General features: G+C 37.7%; 1 protein-coding gene across 2 annotated transcripts in view; it reads left to right on the top strand.

Annotated features, from left to right (window-relative positions):
• NAMPT (nicotinamide phosphoribosyltransferase) overlaps window positions 1-20,287 on the top strand; it is a 31,156-nt gene extending 10,869 nt beyond the window's left edge. Inside the window, exons 2-12 of one of the 2 annotated variants that reach the window (XM_039723688.1) lie at window positions 819-975; window positions 2,246-2,349; window positions 5,102-5,230; window positions 5,672-5,830; window positions 6,178-6,314; window positions 8,114-8,339; window positions 9,540-9,659; window positions 12,192-12,209; window positions 15,328-15,468; window positions 15,615-15,749; window positions 17,379-20,287. In XM_039723688.1, the coding sequence (XP_039579622.1) occupies window positions 819-975; window positions 2,246-2,349; window positions 5,102-5,230; window positions 5,672-5,830; window positions 6,178-6,314; window positions 8,114-8,339; window positions 9,540-9,659; window positions 12,192-12,209; window positions 15,328-15,468; window positions 15,615-15,749; window positions 17,379-17,492 (1,440 nt within the window). In that variant the 3' untranslated portion in view covers window positions 17,493-20,287. The remainder of the gene's footprint in view (window positions 1-818; window positions 976-2,245; window positions 2,350-5,101; window positions 5,231-5,671; window positions 5,831-6,177; window positions 6,315-8,113; window positions 8,340-9,539; window positions 9,660-12,191; window positions 12,210-15,327; window positions 15,469-15,614; window positions 15,750-17,378) is intronic. The other variant, XM_039723689.1, reaches the window with a different exon arrangement.
• The last annotated feature ends 394 nt before the right edge of the window (window positions 20,288-20,681 follow it).

Raw genomic sequence — 20,681 nt, 5'->3', positions numbered from 1 at the left:
TTTCAAATGCTGTTATTACTGAAAGTAAATTTCTGGCTAGATTTACTATGAGGAGCTCTGAAAAGCTGTAATAGTTGAATTTAGCATAACATTGTGTGTTACATGGCCAGTTTTCATGTAAAACACACAGGCAGCAACTCCTCATGCTTCCTTTATGTGATTTTTTTCAAAAAAAGCCCATCTAGCCAACTTTGTAGGGAGGTACAAAGCTCAGGTAGATTTTGGCAGCATTACTGACAGTAACAGGTTTGTAAACTGGCTTTGCTGTAACCAGGGTTTGAGAGACCCACTCTGCTGATGGGAATGGGACACTTGGGTAAAGGCCATTGCCACTGCCTTCTTCGGTCTGGGTGGCTTTTATCTGAGCTGTGGGATGGAAGCCTTCAAAACTGAAGTCAAATACAAGCAGGTGTTTGGTGGTGGCATGGAATTTTGTGCTTCCTGGAGCTGTTAGGCTTGGCCAAAGTGTGGCAGAGCAAGAACTGACCTGGCACCTTGGTGTTCAGTGCTGCTCCTAAAATGCTAGCCAGTGTCATTCCCAGTTAATCAAAGCCAGGTATCAGGGGAGGGGAGGTTAACCTGGGGAAAGAAGACTTAAAGCAGCAGGGAATAACAGAGGGAAGTCAGTCTTTTGAACTGAAAATTGGAGGGGGTTAAAAACCTGGAAATTCTGTGAATACTTGTGTAGAATGTGAATGGATAAATAACCGCAGTCCAGAAGAGCTGGGAGTTACTTTTAAGCTTTAATGTATAAATATTATTTCTCTTGTGCTTTGTAGTGATGTTTTGAGTTCTTACTGAAGTTTTTCTTGATGTAGGTTACACACTACAAGCAATATCCACCGAACACAAGCAAAGTATATTCCTACTTTGAATGTCGTGAAAAGAAGACTGAAAATTCCAAATTAAAGAAAGTGAAATATGAAGAAACAGTATTTTATGGCTTGCAGTACATTCTGAATAAATATTTAAAAGGTAACTCTCTCAAATTCCAGTAAAACCTTTTCTCTAATTAAATATCTATCTTTTTCTCTAGCTCGTAGTCTTACAGTTGAAACAATTCCAGGTTATGCTGATAGACCACAAGTAGTGACATGCATAATATCTTATTTATGTGATTGTGAAAAAGTTGTCCACCCTCATAAACTGGTATTAACTTCTTAATCCAGACACCTCTCTATTACCTTTATTTATGCCAGTGGTGTATTAGAAATGAAAAGGTGTTCATGTTGCAACTTCAGTGAGCAAAATTGAAACAAATGGAAAGAGGCCAAAGCTGTGCATAGACTCAAAAGCAGAGAAGATTTGATGGAAAACACATTTTGCATTTTGAGCATTAACTTGAGTTCTGTATTTGCTGGTTTGTTTACTGTGTAAACCAATAATGATTTTAAATTTCCTTAAATTTTAATTTTCCCTAAATTTTTGATGGCCCTCAACTTAGATCATTGAGTATGGCAGCTACATGTGAAAGTGATTTTTATAGTGATAATTTTAAAAGTAACATCTGAAAATTCCTTGGTGCTGTTTAAAATCTTTTTTGCCTTATGTACAAATATCACCTGTTCTGACCTAAGTGCATGTTGCCTTCTGCCAAGCTTTAAAGGAATACTTTAGTCATACATCTTATGTGATTTTGTCTTGATCCAATAGACATCTCTGCCAATTCCACCAAAGATTGAAATTCTATTATAATCAAAACACTTGATAATTTTGTTTCTTTTGTCTTTAGCAATCTGAGGGTTGTTCTCTAAGGTAGATGACTGGCCTTAAGCAGCAGCATGCTTATTCAAATAATGTGGTTAGTCTGCTAAGAACTTAACAAGTGGTCAGTCAAAGGTTGGTTGCAAAGTCTCTCCATGGGGATTCTCCCTGGAATAGCTTAACCCTTGTGCTAGATATGCCCTTGCTGCATGTACCAGCTTGCACAATCAACACATTCCTCTGTGAAAAGCACTGCTGTTAAACCTCTTGACTGGTTTTTGACCGTCGTAAAAGAGTAATAATCTCAAAATTTTCCTGAGTCATCTGCAAACCACAAGTGTATTTTACCCTCATGGTTTCTTGAGCATTCTAATCTGTATAATAAATTAAAGTTTGGTTTAAACATTCTGCATTTGACACTGTCTTCATATCTTTATTGAAGGCATAGTAACTTTGCTGTGCCTGAACCCTTTTGTTATTTATTTTATCAGTTGATGAATATTGCAAGTTTCTAAGCTTTAATCTGTTTCTGAAACTCCAGGTAAAGTGGTGACCAAAGAGAAAATCAAGGAAGCCAAAGAAGTATATAGGGAGCATTTTCAAGATGATGTCTTCAATGAAAAGGGATGGAACTATATTCTAGAGGTAAAAAAATTGCAAAAATAGTTGGAGATCATTGTGGCAGATTTCTGAATCAACTGTAGAATAAATATGACACTCTCTCCTTTTAATCTTGATAGTAAAGACTAGATAAATTTAGCTTTTCATGTTTAGTGTACAGGGAGTAGCAGCTGTCAAAGAATAATCATATAATTGTAATTCCTTGGAGAAAAGTAATTTTCATCCTTTCAGATGCCAGATGTGGCTTTGCAGGTAATAAGGATTTCTGGCTGCCATCAGCCAGCTCCTGTGAGTGACTGGGGGCTTGTTGGCAGGTCTCCATGTGTGATACAGCACTCAGTGGTTGCCTGCATCATTTCCATTTCTTTCTCTAATAATCATTACAGTGTTTAGTGCAGAAAGCATTGCAACTTCCTGGGTGTATAAATAGTTTGAGGAAATACACGTTTTGTTCTGTTGTTTTGTAAATTTTTCAGAGACATGAATATTGAATTTTATTATAAAATACAAGGCTTGAGCACTTCCAAGACACAAAACCTTTCAACTTCAGTCTTTTCACAATTACCCTTTTCCCCTTTTGTTTAAAAAAGTGTTTGACTTCGAGTAATTGCAGACATCTCTTCTCTGTAAAAGCAGCAGATTCAGACTAATAGCATTCATCAGAGCTGTACTAATCTCTGCAGAGCAATTAAATGCTTAGTTTCATTGTGGGTTTTGGTGAGTGAATATTTTTGGCATTTGAAAGCCCCGTTTTTAGTCCTGTGCATTTATATTTCCCTGGATACCCTAATTGTATGTACTTTTATGGTGGCATCTTTGTTAATGTGTCTGGATGTCATCCTGCCACTGGGGTGGACCCTGGGTGTGCAAGAGAAGAGTGACTGTCAACTAAGTGTTGCAAATGGCAGCAAGGTACATAAGCCCACAGTTTTCTAAGAGAGTTATGGAGAGGTTTGTAGAGGACCTGGAACCAGTTCAAAGAACTACAAATGTGAATTCAATCCATGCTTGTGTTTAAGCTACATTATACATTGTGAACTGCTTTCATCTGTGTTAAAGTAAGCTTGATCCCTCTTTGGATAAACAGAATTAATACGCTTTTAATTTTGCTTATCTGTCCTCACTGAGTTGTAATGTGGCTTGACTAAGTCCATTCAACTTTTGTTTTAGTCAAAATAAGCATTCCTGCATACCTTCTGTGTATTTCTATTCCTTTGTCAGGTTTTCTTATTAAAATTGTGTGTGTATATTTATGTAGATAAAAACCCAAACATGATTTTCATGTCTTGATCTCATGTGCTGGTGGCTCTCAAACTGGAAGTGTATGTAGTCTTGGAGTCTTTGTGTGCCCTTTCTGCACAGAGGCCCTGCTTGTGCTCCCTGAATTCCAGTGTGTGTTCACACACCTGGCACTCTTTCTCCCTAGCTCAGTTGCCTCAGGTGTGGTGGGTAAGGGGGAGGGTGCAGGGGCTGTGTGAGTGAAGTGCCAGGATGAATTTGAAATGTACACCTATCAGCTTGTACTTGAGAAAAATGAATGGGTAAATACTGATAGGGTATTGAAGGGCTGGAAGAAAGAAAAGGATTTCCTGGAGATCAGTGAGCTGGTGTAAAGGCTGGAAGTTGGCAGGAATCGATGATGAGAGATGGAAGTCCTGAATTGTGCAAGTCAAGTCTATCCAAAATTTTTGCCAAAGACTATAATACAGAGCCATGGCATGATCATATCACTTTTTTTCCATGGGCAAAATCAGCACCTACAGCAACTCTGAGATCTGTTCAGTCTTTTTTTCACTTAATTATACTTTTGCCTTCATTGACTCAAGAATAAATTATTTTGAGCCTTTTTGAAAGCTTTGTTGTCTTTTGTTAAACCATATACCTTCAAATCTGACAACTAGACCCTGTGTGGTATAAAAACACAGTTTGCTTCAGGTTATTGCATTTTTGTACAAACTTTTAAACTGTAAAGTAGAGGAGATTTCTGATGTCTGTTGAGTACTGGAGAATATGTTTTGGTGCTACTTATGAATCTGTAATTTCTCTGAATTGATGCAATTTTTGTTGCCTTTAACAGGATATCTCATGGGCAGCTTTCTGTCAAAATATATTGCCATCCAAAACATTTTCAGTATTGCTAGTACAGCTTGCAGAACTCTGTCAGAAAGTTATAATTAGTCTTCTAGAGTTGCTATTTGCAGGTTACTCTTTTTCAAAGGGCATATTTTACACAATGTTTAGTCCTTTGGGGATAAAAGACTGACAAAAGAGTGACATTCCAATATAAAACTCCATGTTTAGTGAGTAATTGAAATGAAAATATTCTCTAAAATAGTTATTAAATAGATCCTGCTGTAATAAATGAACAAAGCATACATCTATACTAAGCAAAACTAGTAGATTTTTAAAAATCTGGGTAGTAGCTGAACTTTTTTTAGCTTACTGCGTGTGGAAGCATGGAAGAAAATTAGTAGTATTTCTTGTTCTGTGGGTAGAACTTATGTATTTCTATAGAAAGCTTAAGCTTTCCTGGCTCAGTTTGCTCAAGGAATACAACTGATAAAGAGACTGGGTTTTAAGTTACATGATTTTTATCCTTTTTTGATAAATATGGATTTTTTAATTTATTTGGACTGGTGGGTTTATTTTTAGAGTTGAAAGAAATTAAGAAGAAAGCTTTTATTTACTCATAGCCTTCTATCCATTGCAGTTAAATAAAAGAGCTGTAGATTCTAATCTTTCCTGTTGTTTAATAACATCACTGTTTCTTACACAGAAATATGATGGCCATCTTCCCATAGAAATAAAGGCTGTTCCTGAGGGCTCTGTAATTCCCAGAGGAAATGTTCTTTTCACAGTAGAAAACACAGATCCAGAGTGCTACTGGCTCACAAATTGGATTGAGGTATGTTTTGGAAATTTAACACATTTTTTCTAAGTAAATACTAATGCACTTAAAGGTTGAATCCTGTATTGCTTTACAGGAAATCTCTGACAACTTTCATTTTCTGCTTTAATTCTTTTCTGTAGTCATCTTACACAGACCTTTTTCCCTCACCTGGCAAGGGATCATCATAATTGTACAGGAAATTCACAGCAGTACTTTTATCCATAAGAAAGGAGGATGGGGCCAACTGTGTGTCAGTATTTTACTAGTGATAACTCCTGAGAAGGTCAATACCTTGCCTACCTTATAAAGGCTAATTACTTAAGCCCTAAAGCAAACTGTTGGAGGCATCAGTACTTTGAAAATAAATAGACCTTTTTGTGCCTGAATAAATGCCAGGTGGGCATTGTCAAGCTCTAAACAAATATGCACCTAACATTATGATGGATTTTGTTTTAGACTATTCTTGTGCAGTCATGGTACCCAATCACAGTAGCTACAAACTCTAGAGAGCAGAAAAAGATTTTGGCCAAATATTTGCTGGAGACTTCTGGCAGCTTGGAAGGACTGGAATATAAACTGCATGACTTTGGCTACAGAGGAGTTTCTTCTCAAGAGGTAAAACTGCTTGTCTAACAATTTGAAAAGTCTGATTGTTCCTAACTATGAAGAGTTGTAGATGTGGCTGTTAACCTCTGTGACCCTGTTGTGCTCTGAAATTGTGAATTTACAGAACACTGTGTTTGGACTAAGTGTGGAGGGGGAGGTCTGGCGTGGGGGTGGGTACAGTGTCTGAACTGTGAGCACTAGACTGGAGAAGTTTTCTGTGTCTTCCCAGTGTAAGTGAATGAAGGCAATGTTGGTGAAGTGGGAATTGAGTCAGTCTTCCTGTTACAAGCTAGTGCTAGGTGGTGACTGGAGGCTTCTGTATTTGGCATGGAAACTGACAGTCACATCTTCTTCAGACTGCAGGAATAGGAGCTTCAGCTCACTTGGTGAACTTCAAAGGAACAGACACTGTAGCAGGAATTGCATTAATTAAAAAGTACTATGGTACAAAAGATCCTGTTCCAGGATATTCTGTTCCAGCTGCTGAACACAGGTAAGATACTAGTCTAAGCCTTTCTAAGAATAGCTTAACAAAATGTAATTCTTTTCTTGCCCCTCTTTGTATCCAGAAATAGACCATACAGTATTAGCCATGACTGATCCAGCTGTTGAAGCTGCAGTTCTGTACTGATGCCTCTATATGTTCTAGGGGCACATAAGTAGCATGGTTGTTCTTAGCTATAAATGTATTTTACATGTTTTTAACTGTAACCTTGTTATCGGTGTCTTTTTAGAATAAGCTTGAAGGTGTATAGCCTATAGATGTTGAGGATTCTCATTATGAGCTTCAAATTTTGTTTTAAATATGAAATCATAAATTGACAAACTCTGAGTTGCAGTTCTGGACTCTCACAGTTCATGTTCTCCCTCCAGAAGAGGCAGTTGCTCTCAAGCTTCCCATCAGTATAACTTGTAATGGTAAATCCTTGCTATATCACTAAGAATGGTGAATGAGTTTTTAAGTGTAGGGAAACTGATCTCAAACATTTGAGAGACAGAGCTCTTACTTTTTTCCAATCCATGTCCTGTACAAGGTTGGGAATGAGTGCAAATCCTTGAATTTCAGTTGCATGTCTACACACTGAAATGAGAATATAAAACAAGGTTGGTTGTATGTTTCATAGTGAGCACAAAACCCAGGTAAATATTTACTATTGATTTTAAATAGTCGTTATTCACTTATGCTTAGATGAATAGCCCTTGTAGGGTAGTGATCATCTTTAAAGCAGCACTGCTTCATAGAACTTATGTACCATTGCTGTAGTGCTGCTCTAGAGCTGCTGCCTGACCAATAGACATGACAGTTTTTGTCTGAAATTTCTGATGATCAAAGCTACTGTAAAATATTTTGTAATAAAAGCAAAAAGAAACACATGGAGTCAAGATAGTGTCTTTTGCCCAGCGTATTAAAGTGGTGGTATTAGAACAGAGAGCTTAAACTGCCCTACCTAAAATTTGCCCACCAAATGCAGACTGCAGTCACCCTTTCCAAGTTAGTACACAAAAAGGTCTCATACAAGAGACCCAAATTTTTACAGAATTGTTTTACTGTTCCACAACCTCCAATACAAGGTGATGTTCTGAGCATGGTGCTTGCCCCTGGTATGTCAGCAGGGCTCTTCTGAGTCTGGCCCAACTTCTGTGAAATAAAGTTTGTTTCTCTCCCTGCTACCATGATCTGGGACTTGTCCACACAGCAGATAATGCTGGAATTTTAAGGTGAAAATTCAGTGCCCACTGACTCTTGTGTTGTGCATGAGAGCATTTTTAGGTCTTTGCACACAAGTTAGTAAAGTCACTTATGTCAGCTGGTCTGAGCAGCTACTGCAGATCAACTGCATTTGGTAACTTACTACTGCTCTCAGCAGCTCTGGTTTATGTGCTCACCTGTGGCCTTGTGCCAAGGGTAATGTTCTGAGGTTCCTCTAGAGGACTGTTGTATAAGTGAGAATATTTGCTTTATATCACTATTAAAAAAGAAAATAAATTCTGTTTTCTTCTTTATATTTTTCTAACACATGGTGAGGTGCTTAATTCCAAACTTTCCATTTTGTAGCATGAAGTTGTCAGAGCAGATGTTCTGTCCTTGCATCTGTAGTTCCCTGTCTGAATTAAATCTGTTTATTTAGTATATAGTGTATTTATAATCTGTGCAACACAGAGCTGATAAGCACATAGTTTCTGCTGTTGTGTAATCATACTGCTCATCATTGTCTTGAACTGTTGCTGGTAGGCAATAGAGAATGACATGTAAATGCAATTCTAATCTGAATTTTTCAATTGCCTTTGCAGTACCATAACAGCTTGGGGGAAAGATCATGAAAAAGATGCTTTTGAACACATAGTAACACAGTTTTCTTCAGTGCCTGTATCTGTGGTTAGTGACAGCTACGACATTTACAATGCTTGTGAGAAAATATGGGGTGATGACTTAAGGCATATAATTGAAGCCCGAAGTCCAGAGGCACCACTTATTATTAGACCAGATTCTGGGAATCCCCTTGACACTGTTCTAAAGGTAATCCTTTCTTGGATTCATTTGTATACAAGATTGGGAGGGCAATTGTTTGGTTTTTTGTAATGACTGGCTAGCAAACATATAAGGCTCTAACTTGGTATGCATTGTATATATTTGATGCTGGCTAATTTGGACCTATGAAAAATGTGGATGTTTATTTCACCTCAGTATATATATGGGAACTCTTTTGCAGTCCAAATAGTTTCACATTTTTCATCAATTCCATTCTTATATATGGTTCTTAAAGCTTTACAAGTTACCAGTTTTTTGCTTACGTAGTGATGTTGGAATGCTTTTATGAAGAGAAACTTTTATCACTTAACAAATGCAATGGGAAACCACTTCAGTGCTAGTAAATGCCAGGTCAATAACAATTCTTATTACTAAGTTTAGGTATCTTGGCATCCCATGTTAATGTAATTCATGATTTTGTGCTATAAATACATGTGTAGCCCTCTTCTCTCTTTTATAAGATGTGCATTTAAGTCAGTGGCACTGACTCCACATTGAAAAATGCTTCTTGCCTCATTGCTTTGTAGAAAGCATAATGATTGTTTCAGTTTCATAATAAAAGCTGTTGTTACCTCTGAATTTGAGTAACTGTCAGCACTGTCCAAGTAAGAAGGTAGGGGCAATGTTAGTTACATTGTTATTAATATATATATATATTAGTTACATCTATCAAATTAGATCTATACAGATTTAACACTTTTTTTTTCCTTTGGGATAAGTGGCATATCACAAATAGGAACTCTGAATTATCTTTATCAGAGCTGATAGGAAAATCTCCTAGCTGAAGTGTTTCATTTTAAATATTTATGGCTTACAAAATTGTAAAAAACTGAAAGCCTCATCCACCATCTTAAGGGAGGTCAAAAGAAGAGCAGAATCTTCAGCTGACACATTTAATGGCAGAAAGTCACATCAAGCAAAGGGAGAAGGAGGGGAAGCATGGTTCTCATTAGCTCTTGGGTGCAACTTCTTAAAGACCATATTGTCTGTGACTGCTTTAAGAGCTTCCACCACAATGGCTGGCATGCTTTTATTGTGTCTGTGGGTAGATTTAGAGCATGTTTATGTGGGTATATTTATGGACTTATTTTAATTTTTTGGAAAAAGCATGACACAAATGTGGAAATAGTTCAAGAATAAAAACCTGCCATTCCAATAAAGAAACAATCTTCTTTCCCTTTCCAATAGGTCTTGGAGATCTTGGGGAAGAGGTTTCCTATTACAGAGAATTCAAAAGGCTATAAGTTGTTGCCACCGTATCTCAGAGTTATTCAAGGGGATGGTGTGGATATCAACACATTGCAAGAGGTAGGAGATCTGTTCATGTGTCAGGGTGACACTGATAAGGTTGATATTTAATCTGGACTCTGTTACAACTAGTCAGATGTTGCAGCAGAGACTGCTGACCCCACCCCTGCCCTTCATTCCAGACACTGGCAATGATATCATAATGCATAAAACAAATTCATTAATACTCCACAGGAAATTATTAAGATGCATAAAACCCCCTAAAAGGCATTTTCTAATCCCCCTGTTGTAAACCTTCTCTTTCCACTGTGTCTTCTTTTGTTTGCTTTCACCATGCTTGTCAAGTCTCATTGAGATCAAAATCTGGCAGTGTTTGGTCATTTCATTGATGTCTAAGGCACACTGCATGATCACTGTGCTGCAGCAGTAGTAGTAATTAACTGGTTTGGCTCATTAGTTAGTTCTGTACCATCTGAAGTTTGCTTGTTCACGTATTGATCATGTAGTTTTGAAGGAGACTTTTTAAAACCTAGGGTAAGGAAAGCAAATTCCTTTATCAAGCAACTAGTGGACTAAGGATTAGTTGAAAAACCTAAAAATATGTGTAAAAGATTAGGCTATAGTCTAAGTCAAAATTGCAATTTTTCCAAGACCTAAATTATTCACTAAATTCTGTACACTTGAAATAAGTCATAAATTCACCACTATTGACTAGAGGTAGATACTGGGTAATACAATATGGCTATAAAGGTATAAACTGCAGTAACTACAGATGACAAAGGGCATGGAAGAGGAAGAGCATTTGACTTTGTCTGGTTTGTCCTGAGTCTTTCATCTTCAGCTGTATTAGAGTTCAAAACCAGAAATAAGTTGAATTAAGATTAATTTTACTTGACTTTATTGACACTTGTCTTAGCTTTCTAGACAGACACATCTTTAGGTTCTTCTCAACAAAGCTGACTTTTGCTTCTGCTTAAAACCATGAGCAAGGGAGGTATCAGCTTTGGGTTTTAATTAGTCTGAAGCCATCTGCATGTCTAACGTGGGCACATGATGTGAACCTCAATGACAGAACTCAGATTTGTCACTCAGATCCCTAGAGAGCAGTTAATACTGAGATTGTAATCTGATAGACCAACTGTAGTGCAGTCATGCTCGCAGTTTTTTCCCCCCAACAGCCTTTAAAGTAAATTCTATTCTATTTTTTTTGTCCCGTGTGGCTCTTTGAGAATGTATAACTATGCTAATATGCTTAACATAACAGAAGCATGAGAGGTTAATAGCTGGAAACAGTCTCTAATCATTACATAGCAGGGGAAGACTCTGTTAAAGAGAGCAAAACCCACACAGAAGAAAAACATTTCTGCTTGTTCTGAACAATGATCTAACAGAGCTCATGCCTGTGTTAGGAAAGTATGTTAGGAAAGATTTTCATGAATTGTGGGAGGACAGAAACTGGACTGTTCTCTCTTGTGAGGAACTCTTTTTCTAAGGACAAAATTCAAAAATTCAAGGATGTCATATAGCGTTAATTCTAATTAAATATTAAAGCAAGTATTTAAAAATCTTTGTACTAGAGTGAAAAATACTCTGCTCTCCAAGCTCTAAATAGAGCAGTAAAATTATTGCAACAGTTAATGGGAGAGGATGGGAGGCAGAATAAGCAATCCTTTGTTCAGGTGATCTGCCTGTTTATATATTTTCCTTATGGAGCTGCAATTGATTATGAGATATCTACCTGTAACATGTAATTAAAGAGAGCAGAAGATCCAGTTCCCCAAGATATACAGAGCAGGCAGATTACTGCTGCCCAGTGGCATCTTCTCATTTCTTCCTGATTCAAATCTTGCTGGGGCTCATGTCATTGAACCACTGGTCATTAAAACAGTTTAGACCACACATGTAGCAGCAAACTAACTTAGCCAAAAGGGGACTTTGGGCTAAGCCACTTTTGTGGTTTAGTGAATTAAATTGCACCCCAGAAAGGGCCTAATACTCACCAGCACTATGCAGAAGAAAACAGACTTGTTTTGAGCTGGGAGAAAGGGGCAGGAAGGAAAGTGACATTTTTCATCTGACAGCAGCAAATTAGGTTGGAGCAAAATGACCATGATTTTGCAACCTAATTTTAGTTTTATTTAAATATCGTGAATCTCTTAATCCTTTTATGTCATCAAACCCGAGGTTTTACCATGCTGACTTGTAGAAGATTGGATAATAGCATAACATTAAAAAAATCCCTATAACAACAAACAAAACCCAAAATAAAACAACCACCAAAACTGGACCAACACAATAATTCATTGTTTTCCAAAAGGAGTTTACATGAATAAATACAAATGTATCACTGTGGCCATCTTTTTTGCCCCTCTTGTAGCCTGTGCAAGATTTTTATTCCAAGTAATCTGTATCAGCTTTCAATTCTAGGCATGAATTATTGTTACAGATCAGATGAAAGGTAATGGGTACAGTAGGAAAGTCTAAAATGGGTAATGACCAATAGTCTGATTTAGCTATCCAAAGTAGCTGAAACAACAATATAGAAAACAACTCAGAGTATAAACTGGATTTTAAAATTCTTTGTTTTAATAGGGGATGCTGGTAGAACAGGTAAGGAAACTTTTTTGACTTTCTTTGCATTTTCACTTTTAAAAATCATTCCAATCTGCTAACTCCACAATATACTACACTTTCAAAGGATTTTCTTTGAACATTCAATTTCCAGATGTCTTTAAATTTTTATACAAAAGAAATCCTCTAATCTGGAGTCACAGTTCATGTATTAATCATGCTCATAATGGTCAGAGGAAGCTGGTGGAAACCTTGACACCTGAATTGTTCTCCCTGTATAGGTTTGAAAGTATGAAGCAAAAAATTCTTCTGTATTGTTTTCCTTTGGGGGCGGGCTTCAGTTGTTTCAGATCTCTTCCTTTTATTCTTCCCTATTACCACTTCTGTTTGCCATCTCTTCTCCATAAATAAGGCAGTAATAGTAATATCTGGGCCTTGGCTGTGGGTCACTGGTACAGTCAGAGCTGTCTTTCAGCTTAGTCTGGATGTCCCTTCCCCTCCTCACCAGACAAAGATCAATCTAAGTAAGCAAGTCCCTTGAGAGAGTGGAAAGCTAGAAGCCAGTTCTTCACCCAGAGTAAGTGAGGAGTGTGTCTGTAGCATGAGATGAACAAACCATCTGTAAATGAGAGCAGAACACGAGCTGAGAGGGGGTTCACCTTTCTTCTCACCAGGCCCAGGGCTAGGCAGCCACGGGCCAGCTATGCTGTGCTGGCACTAACATCTGTTAACCTGCAGGTACAATTAACATTGCCTCAGCCTCACGTGCTTGGTGTAGGGTGTTGTTTGTACCAGGCAGCTGTTACCTTGCAGGTGTGTTCAGGTGAGTTCAGTGTCATTCCTGCCTTTGCAACTGCACAGTGAGGAGAGCAGAGCACTGGCTCAGGCTGGGCCAGCAGTTCACACAGCTGCAGGCTTGCTCAGGGTCTGGACACAGCCAGAGGCCACGTGGAGCTTACCTGTATTTACTCTTAAAAGACAGATAAGTAGAGTCCATATTCAGGCCCAGTTAAATCTCATTTCTTATGGCACCTCTGTGCTTTGTTCTCAAGTAGAAGGTGTACAAAGTACCATTTCTTACCCTTCCTTTGTCAGCTTTAGTTACTTTTAGGTACTTAAAGGAGAATTTAATTTCACTTGTTTATCTTTCCTGAGTACCTCTTTTAACTGCTTCCAGGAGAGTGTAATCACTGAAAATAAAGATAACTTCTGCTCTTGGTCACTGAGAAGGTATGATGCCTACTGCTAAAATCCACAGGACTGTCCTATATTTAAGAGGGCATTTGTTCAAGATACAAAGCTTTCAGAGGGCTCTCTTCAGTAGAAGTCATGGTAGTAGAGCTTGAGATTAATTTTGCTTGGCTTGCTGAGTGAGTCTGAGTAAGCTGGTACCACTGGAATGATGGAAACTCACTGATAAGATTTCTCCTGGGGAGATCTGTGACAGGGAAGGTGTGACAGGGAATCTGTGTAGTGGGAAGGTGTTCCCAGCATGCCCTGAGAAGGGCATGGACTCTGCTGTCCATGTGTCCTGTTGACTGGCTCTGTCAGGCATTCACACTGAGAGTATCTGTGAAGATAGTCTGCATGTGACTAAGTGCATAAACTAAATACTAGTGTGCTCTTCTGTTTACACTACCAGTTTGTTACGGTATGAAATTGGAATTGTGTTTTCTGGTTTTTTCTCCCCTCTTTTGAGCCTTAGCTGTCCATTAAAAAAGCAGCTTGACATCAGTAGCTCCTGAAACAGTTCTGTTCAGTGTTACTCTGGCATCTTGCTGAGTGAGTCTGAGTAAGCTGGTACCACTGGAATGATGGAAACTCACTGATAAGATTTCTCCTGGGGAGATCTGTGACAGGGAAGGTGTGACAGGGAATCTGTGTAGTGGGAAGGTGTTCCCAGCATGCCCTGAGAAGGGCATGGACTCTGCTGTCCATGTGTCCTGTTGACTGGCTCTGTCAGGCATTCACACTGAGAGTATCTGTGAAGATAGTCTGCATGTGACTAAGTGCATAAACTAAATACTAGTGTGCTCTTCTGTTTACACTACCAGTTTGTTACGGTATGAAATTGGAATTGTGTTTTCTGGTTTTTTCTCCCCTCTTTTGAGCCTTAGCTGTCCATTAAAAAAGCAGCTCGACATCAGTAGCTCCTGAAACAGTTCTTCAGTGTTACTCTGGCATTTTTTCTTGATGCAGGACACTAAGATTGCCCAAAATATTACCAGATTTATGACTATGCTGATTTTTGAAATGTTCTTCCATTCTGCTTCTCGTCTTCCTGTTTTTCTAGATGGATGGTACTTTGCTGTCTCACCCACTCTGGTTTTCTCACCTGCTTTTGATAGTAAATGTTAGGAGAAGAGAGTTTGGACTCCTGTTCTGGGGCTATAACCATCATTTCAGGCTGTCATAAGAGTAACAGATTAGGGAAACAAGTCCTGGCCCTTTATGAGCATGACTAAATGAGCACCCATTACTCCAGGCTAGAGGATGTGTCACATTTGTCAGGGCAGAATCCGGGTGGAGGGAAATGATGCAGTGACTTTTGCTTCCACTGGTGATAGCAGCACAGTTCACATTGAGCTGTACCTCCTGGAGAAGGTGGCAAAGCAAACTCTGTGAGCAGTTTTGTGTATTTTCATTTCCCATCTTTGTCTAGAGTAAGATCAGCAAGTTCAATGAGATTTTCAAGAGAATTGCTCTGTTCAAGTCATTGGGCAGAGAGGGTAATAACTTTCTGGAGGTGAGCAGGATGGCTGCATTGTTTCAGGATACAGGCTCTGCTTCCAGGTCTTTCCATAATTCTGAGAAATTGGAAGGCTCTGAAATACTCCCATGAAGTCTCTTATTTTCTTCAGAGCTCTATTTCTCTGGGCATTACCTTACTGTGCCACCCTTCCCAGTTTGGGAAGTATATGTGCTGGCCTGGTAATTGTGTTACAGCAAAAGCTTTCCAGTTCCACGCTGGAGCTGTAAATAAAAATGCAAACAATGTCCCAAGTACTGAACAAATTAATACATACATCTCCTGGAAACTGAATGTTAGTTGGCTTAATTGTCTGTAAAAGCATCTTGTTAAAGTAGTATAATATTTTTATGGGAAAATGGCATGGCCTAAAAGTATTCTCCATCATAATTTTCTTTTTCTTATTAGATTGTGGAGGGAATGAAGAAGAATAAATGGAGTATTGAGAATATTGCCTTTGGATCTGGTGGAGCTTTGTTGCAGAAACTAACCAGAGACCTCTTAAACTGTTCCTTCAAGTGTAGTTACGTGGTGACCAACGGCCTTGGGGTATGTCTCTGTACAACTTCTACCACTCTGCTTTCTGGAGAGGCCTCCCCATTTGAAAACCTGTTTGACATTTCCTGTTACGTTACCACCATCTGCATTAGGTCCCACAAAGCCCTTTCCTCCTAAAAAAATCCTCTTCATTTTAGATAAATGTCTTCAAAGATCCTGTAGCCGATCCCAACAAAAGGTCAAAGAAAGGACGGCTGTCGTTGCATAGGACACCTGCTGGAGAGTATGTGACACTTGAGGAAGGCAAGGGAGATCTCGAAGAGTATGGACAGGTATGAACTTCTAAAATCTATTGTAGCATTCTTCCTGCAAAAATAGACTGAGAAATAGCAGATTATAACTTAATTTCAGAAGTTATTTCTGATCTGTCATTTTGTTCAACTTCCATCTTATTACCTCAAAAATTACCTCAGTAACAGCAGAATGTTAGAATCACAGTAAAATGTTCAGACTTTACAATTACAGATCTGTGTCCTTTTTTTGTCTTCATAAACACAATAACATTACTACTTTTCCCAAAACTCAAGTATCAGTGTTGCAGAATATATACTGGCCAGGTAATTTTGTTTGGCCAATGTTGCACAATTTGAGTAGTGACCCCAGCTGGAGGTAGAACAGCTGTAACTTCTTTAGCAGGAGTGTAACTTTAATTCAGCTGGAACTAAAATGTGTTTCTACTTCCTCACTGAGATTTTTTTAATAGTTCCTTCAGGAGTTTGTGCTCTGTACACAGAGTAGTTCCACAGTTTTGAAAGATGTACATTTTAACCAGGAATTCAGTTTCCCTGTAAATTCTTTACAATTGCAAAATGGAATGCTATTTCTATGAAATAAGCACAAACTTTATGCCAATCTCAGGCTTTCAATGTGATATGTCTTGTGTTTCAGCGTCCAACAGTGAATCATTAAACTGCATGTTGAGTCTCTTCCCAAATTAAGAGGACTGAAAATAAGTTGTCAAATTGCACTTCTGCTTTTAGAAGTCAAACATTTTCTGGTATACAGAATCTGGTTTTGTACTGCTAGGCACACTGCTTTACATAACTGTAAGCCTAAAAGTTAGATCTCTGAGAAATTTCAAGATGAAAAAACCTGATTTACACACACTGATGATATTATGCTCTGGACACAAAGACCTTATGTAAATTTGAAACTTTTTTCTATGCACATATTCCTGTACATATGTTAATTATGAATTTTCATACGTATGTAGAGAGGGAAGGACCTAATGGTGAGAAATCTCTTCAGCACAAACTACAAGACTTTGGCTCTGAAATTAGGCAATATGTTGTCCCTTCATTTTTGTCAGGTGAAATTATTTATTAAAAAAGTTTTGGTCCCAGAAAATTAGCGGGTCATTGCTGTGGTACCAGTTCTGGGACTCCCTGGAAATGACAGGGAAATGTACCCTTCTTTGGGCCCATTTCTCTAAAGCCACAGGTCCTTGCAGTAGGTCACCAAATGCAGTGGCTGCTCAGTGTTGCTGCTGTGCTAACTTTTGAGGAAAGATTTTTTCCTTTCTTTCTTTTTTTTTTTTCCCCTAGAGGAAAAAAATACTTCATTTAAACCTCTGTAATTGAATTGTATTTGACTGGTTGTGTGTCACCTTTCTTACAAACAGCTCTAGCAAGGTGTATTGAGTGTGTGTTTTGCTTTGGCCAGGTGCAGATACCACACTCAGGGGACTGGTCAGCACAAAGCTGCTGTCTGTGCACAGGATGACCCAAGCCCTTTCTTCTGTGTAACCATTAGTGAGAGGTGTCAGAAAAAGCTGTCAAGATTCAGTATCTTGACAGTCTAAAGTTCCAGCCTTTTCAGGCTGGGTTTGTGTGCTTGCTTTGGAGTTTGTGTAACCTGTGTTTGCCAGACCACTCTTGCTAAAACAGTGGTGTTTCTTGCAGGATCTGCTCCACACTGTATTTAAGAATGGAAAGGTAACGAAGTCATATTCATTTGATGAAGTAAGACAAAATGCCAGGCTGAAGAACAGTGAATTACAAACGGCATCTCACTAAGTTCCATTCCATGTCTGTGTATGTGTGTGTAACTAGTTCGTACTGCATAGCTACTGTTTTATTGTACAGATTGTGTGTTTGTGTTTTATGACATTGTAGCCAAATTATTTGTTGGTTTATGGACATACTGCCCTATCTTTTGCCAGTCTTTAGAAGATGAAATCAGGAAATGGTACTTAACTTGTAAAACATATTTAATGCTGAAGTGTGCTTTTTAGGGCCCTTTGCCAGTAGTGATTCAATCTGGTATTGATCTTTTCACAAATGAGACAGAGCTGCAAAACTTTTTTATATATAACAGAATATCACAAAATGGATTTACATAAAATTATCATGATTGCTTTATGTTTATATTTAACTTGTATTTTTGTACAAACAAGATTGTGTAAAATATATTTAAAGTTTCAATAATTAAGCCTTTCCAAGTTTTCATAATTTTTATGAGCACAGACTTTCAAGAAAATATTCAGTGGGGGGGGGAAATCCATTGCCTTTTGTCCATTAATCAGCAAATAAAACATGGCCTTAAAAGTTTGTTGTGACATTGTTCCATTTGACAACTAAATCAGGACTCGTATCTCAAGATCCCATAGAGTTGCTGACCTCACCATTTCTTGTAGTTGTCTGCATTAGTAAATCTGCATTAAACAAAATTGCTGTTCTTTTTAGAAGGTTTAGGTATTACTGACCTTGCTGGCACAGTAAGGTATGTAAGTGAAATGCCAAATTTGAAAGGATTCTCTACTGCAACTTAACTTGCCAAGTCTATCCCACTTGGTATATGCACCTCAATATTTTAAGAGTAAAGTTTTTAAGAGATCTCCTCTTCCACTATAGAATATATGTGTAAAATACGGAAGCGGTGTATTTTAAAGTAATTACACTTCTGGGTTTATTTTTCATATACTGTAAGTGACATAAATTTAAAGCAAAATACTGGACTGGGTAGTGCACTTTTTTACTTTTTTGTATTTTTTTCATTGATTTGCCTTTTCTCAGACTGGATGTTAAATTGTAAAAATGTTTAACTATTTTTGTTAACAACTTTAATAAAACTATGCTAGCCAAACTCCTACATGAATGGCAGACCTGTTTCCCCTTCTCACCCCATCCTTTTGGGGTGAGGAGGGGCTTTTATTTTGCAGAGGGTAACTGTAAAACAATGTGTTTGAGAGATACTTTTGAACTGTCTGCACTTGATTGTATTTGCTCTCTGCATATGCTTGCTGTAAGTATCTGCTGGAAAATGAAACTGTTGAGGATTTTATTTGAGAAGCTATGTAGTAACCTCTGAAATATTTGATAGTACTGTAGGATGGCTCTCACTAGAAAAGTACCTCCCTAACTTAAAGACAAAAAACAACAGCAAAAGCAAACAGTTCCTGTTCTGCTGATGATCAGCTATCAGCCAATTGCTTAATATACTGATGTTATTAATGCTTCTAATTAGTAGATGATGTTACTGGAAAATGTTAAAGCCTAAGATAATTTAAGCCTACAAAATTTTATAAAACATGCTTTTAAAGGAAGATTGAAAAGCCATACTTCATTGTTCTTACTCTCTCACCAAAAAGGGCCACATCAAGGCATCCATAATATTTCCAGGGTTTGTGGTTAAGATGTTTATGCCCAGTCTAAATAGTTCTTGTTAATAAAAACCTGTTTTTTCACTTGTAGTGTATGTAATTATACATTTAAGTGATGTATTGTTTCAAGAATAGTGTTTTAGTAAAACTAAATGCTGACCTTTGACACTGAGGAACTGCCTTCCCTTAGATATTAATTATATTGTTTGGTTTTGGCCCGGAAAGATTTTCAATCTGGACTTAGGATCAGTAGCAGGTAAATAGTACAGAGCCTATTTCACTCCTCCACATGTACACTTGGGAATTTTATGATGTATGGTTTAAAAAACAATAAAGTAAATGCTGCTTTCATTCTGTACCAATAAAAATTTTGATAACTATTGACTACCCATAACTGATATTTTTGTACTTGAGAACTGAGGATATACTGTGGAAGCACTGTTTTCATGTGTACCATGAAATACATTGTAATTGTTCAGTATTGTCTAAAACTTTTCAGCTTATTAGTTGGAAACACAAAGCAAATTCTCTACTTGTGCATGTCACTTTCAGAAAGTTGTAACGTCACTCATTTTATTAAATGTTAATAACTTTAAAAGGGGGGGAAAAAAGAAAAATACCTGGTGCTATTCTGACCTGAACACTTGTCTCTCTGTGTTTGGCAGTTTGACATTCTGGGCATCGAGGGGTTGACAGAAATTACTGCAGTGCTTGAACCATACAATATCCTAATTCTTCCACATGAAAGCAAACAGCATGTTTGTTTGCTTTAAATTACTAGATTTGTAGTCATTGATATATTTTAATTATCCCCATTTCATAATATAATACAGTATTTGTATTTAAAAATAGGAATTGGGAATTTTGTGTTTAATACTCTGATTTGTAACCATATTTAGAGTAAGAAATGGATTTTGTAAGACTATTTTTTTTCTTCAGCTGCATGGTTATTAAAAAAAAAAAGATACTTTTTTGGTACTTTGAAAGATCTGAGGAGAGAACAGAAGAGTACTTAACTGTTTGATTTGCCAAAATCAAAACAAAGCTTAAACAGTTCTTTTCTTATAGGTTTTTACATTCCTTCTTGTTTAGTGAAGAATAAGTATTCCTCACTTAAATCCTCTGTTAAAGTAATTTTAATGTACTTGGCATCAAATACCAGTATGTAATACACATGGAAATAAAGTTTAGTTCTGGCAGTGAAAATCATAGCCATCTGACTGTGTCTTAAAGTTCTGATGTTGGGCATCAGATGTATCCTGTGCTCTTTGTTGCCAAACAGCCAGAGCAGGGCTGTGCTGGCATTGTGTTCCTTCAAGGAGAGCTGCTCAGCTGCCTCCCAGACAGCTGGGCTTAAACCAGCTCAATTCTAGAGAAGAGAAAGCAAAATGAGCCCTTTTTTTCTTGTTTGGGGTGTGTGTGGTTTTGGGGATTTGGTTTGGGGATTGGGGCTTTTTTTCTTCCCCCCTTTTTTTTTGTGTGTGTGTGTGAGTGCATCTGTGCTTCATCATTTTGTCTGTGTTGAAAAGTAAAGCACTTGGGTTTGAGTTTGATACAAGAAATTATCCTCTATATGTGACATAATCCTTTCTCAAATGAAGTT

The sequence above is a fragment of the Passer montanus genome, unplaced genomic scaffold (assembly GCF_014805655.1).
Source record: "Passer montanus isolate IOZ18808 unplaced genomic scaffold, ASM1480565v1 scaffold50, whole genome shotgun sequence".
In the NCBI taxonomy this organism is placed as follows: domain Eukaryota; kingdom Metazoa; phylum Chordata; class Aves; order Passeriformes; family Passeridae; genus Passer; species Passer montanus.
The sequence above is the reverse complement of the archived record's forward strand: the minus strand, read 5'-3'. Positions and strand labels throughout refer to the sequence as shown.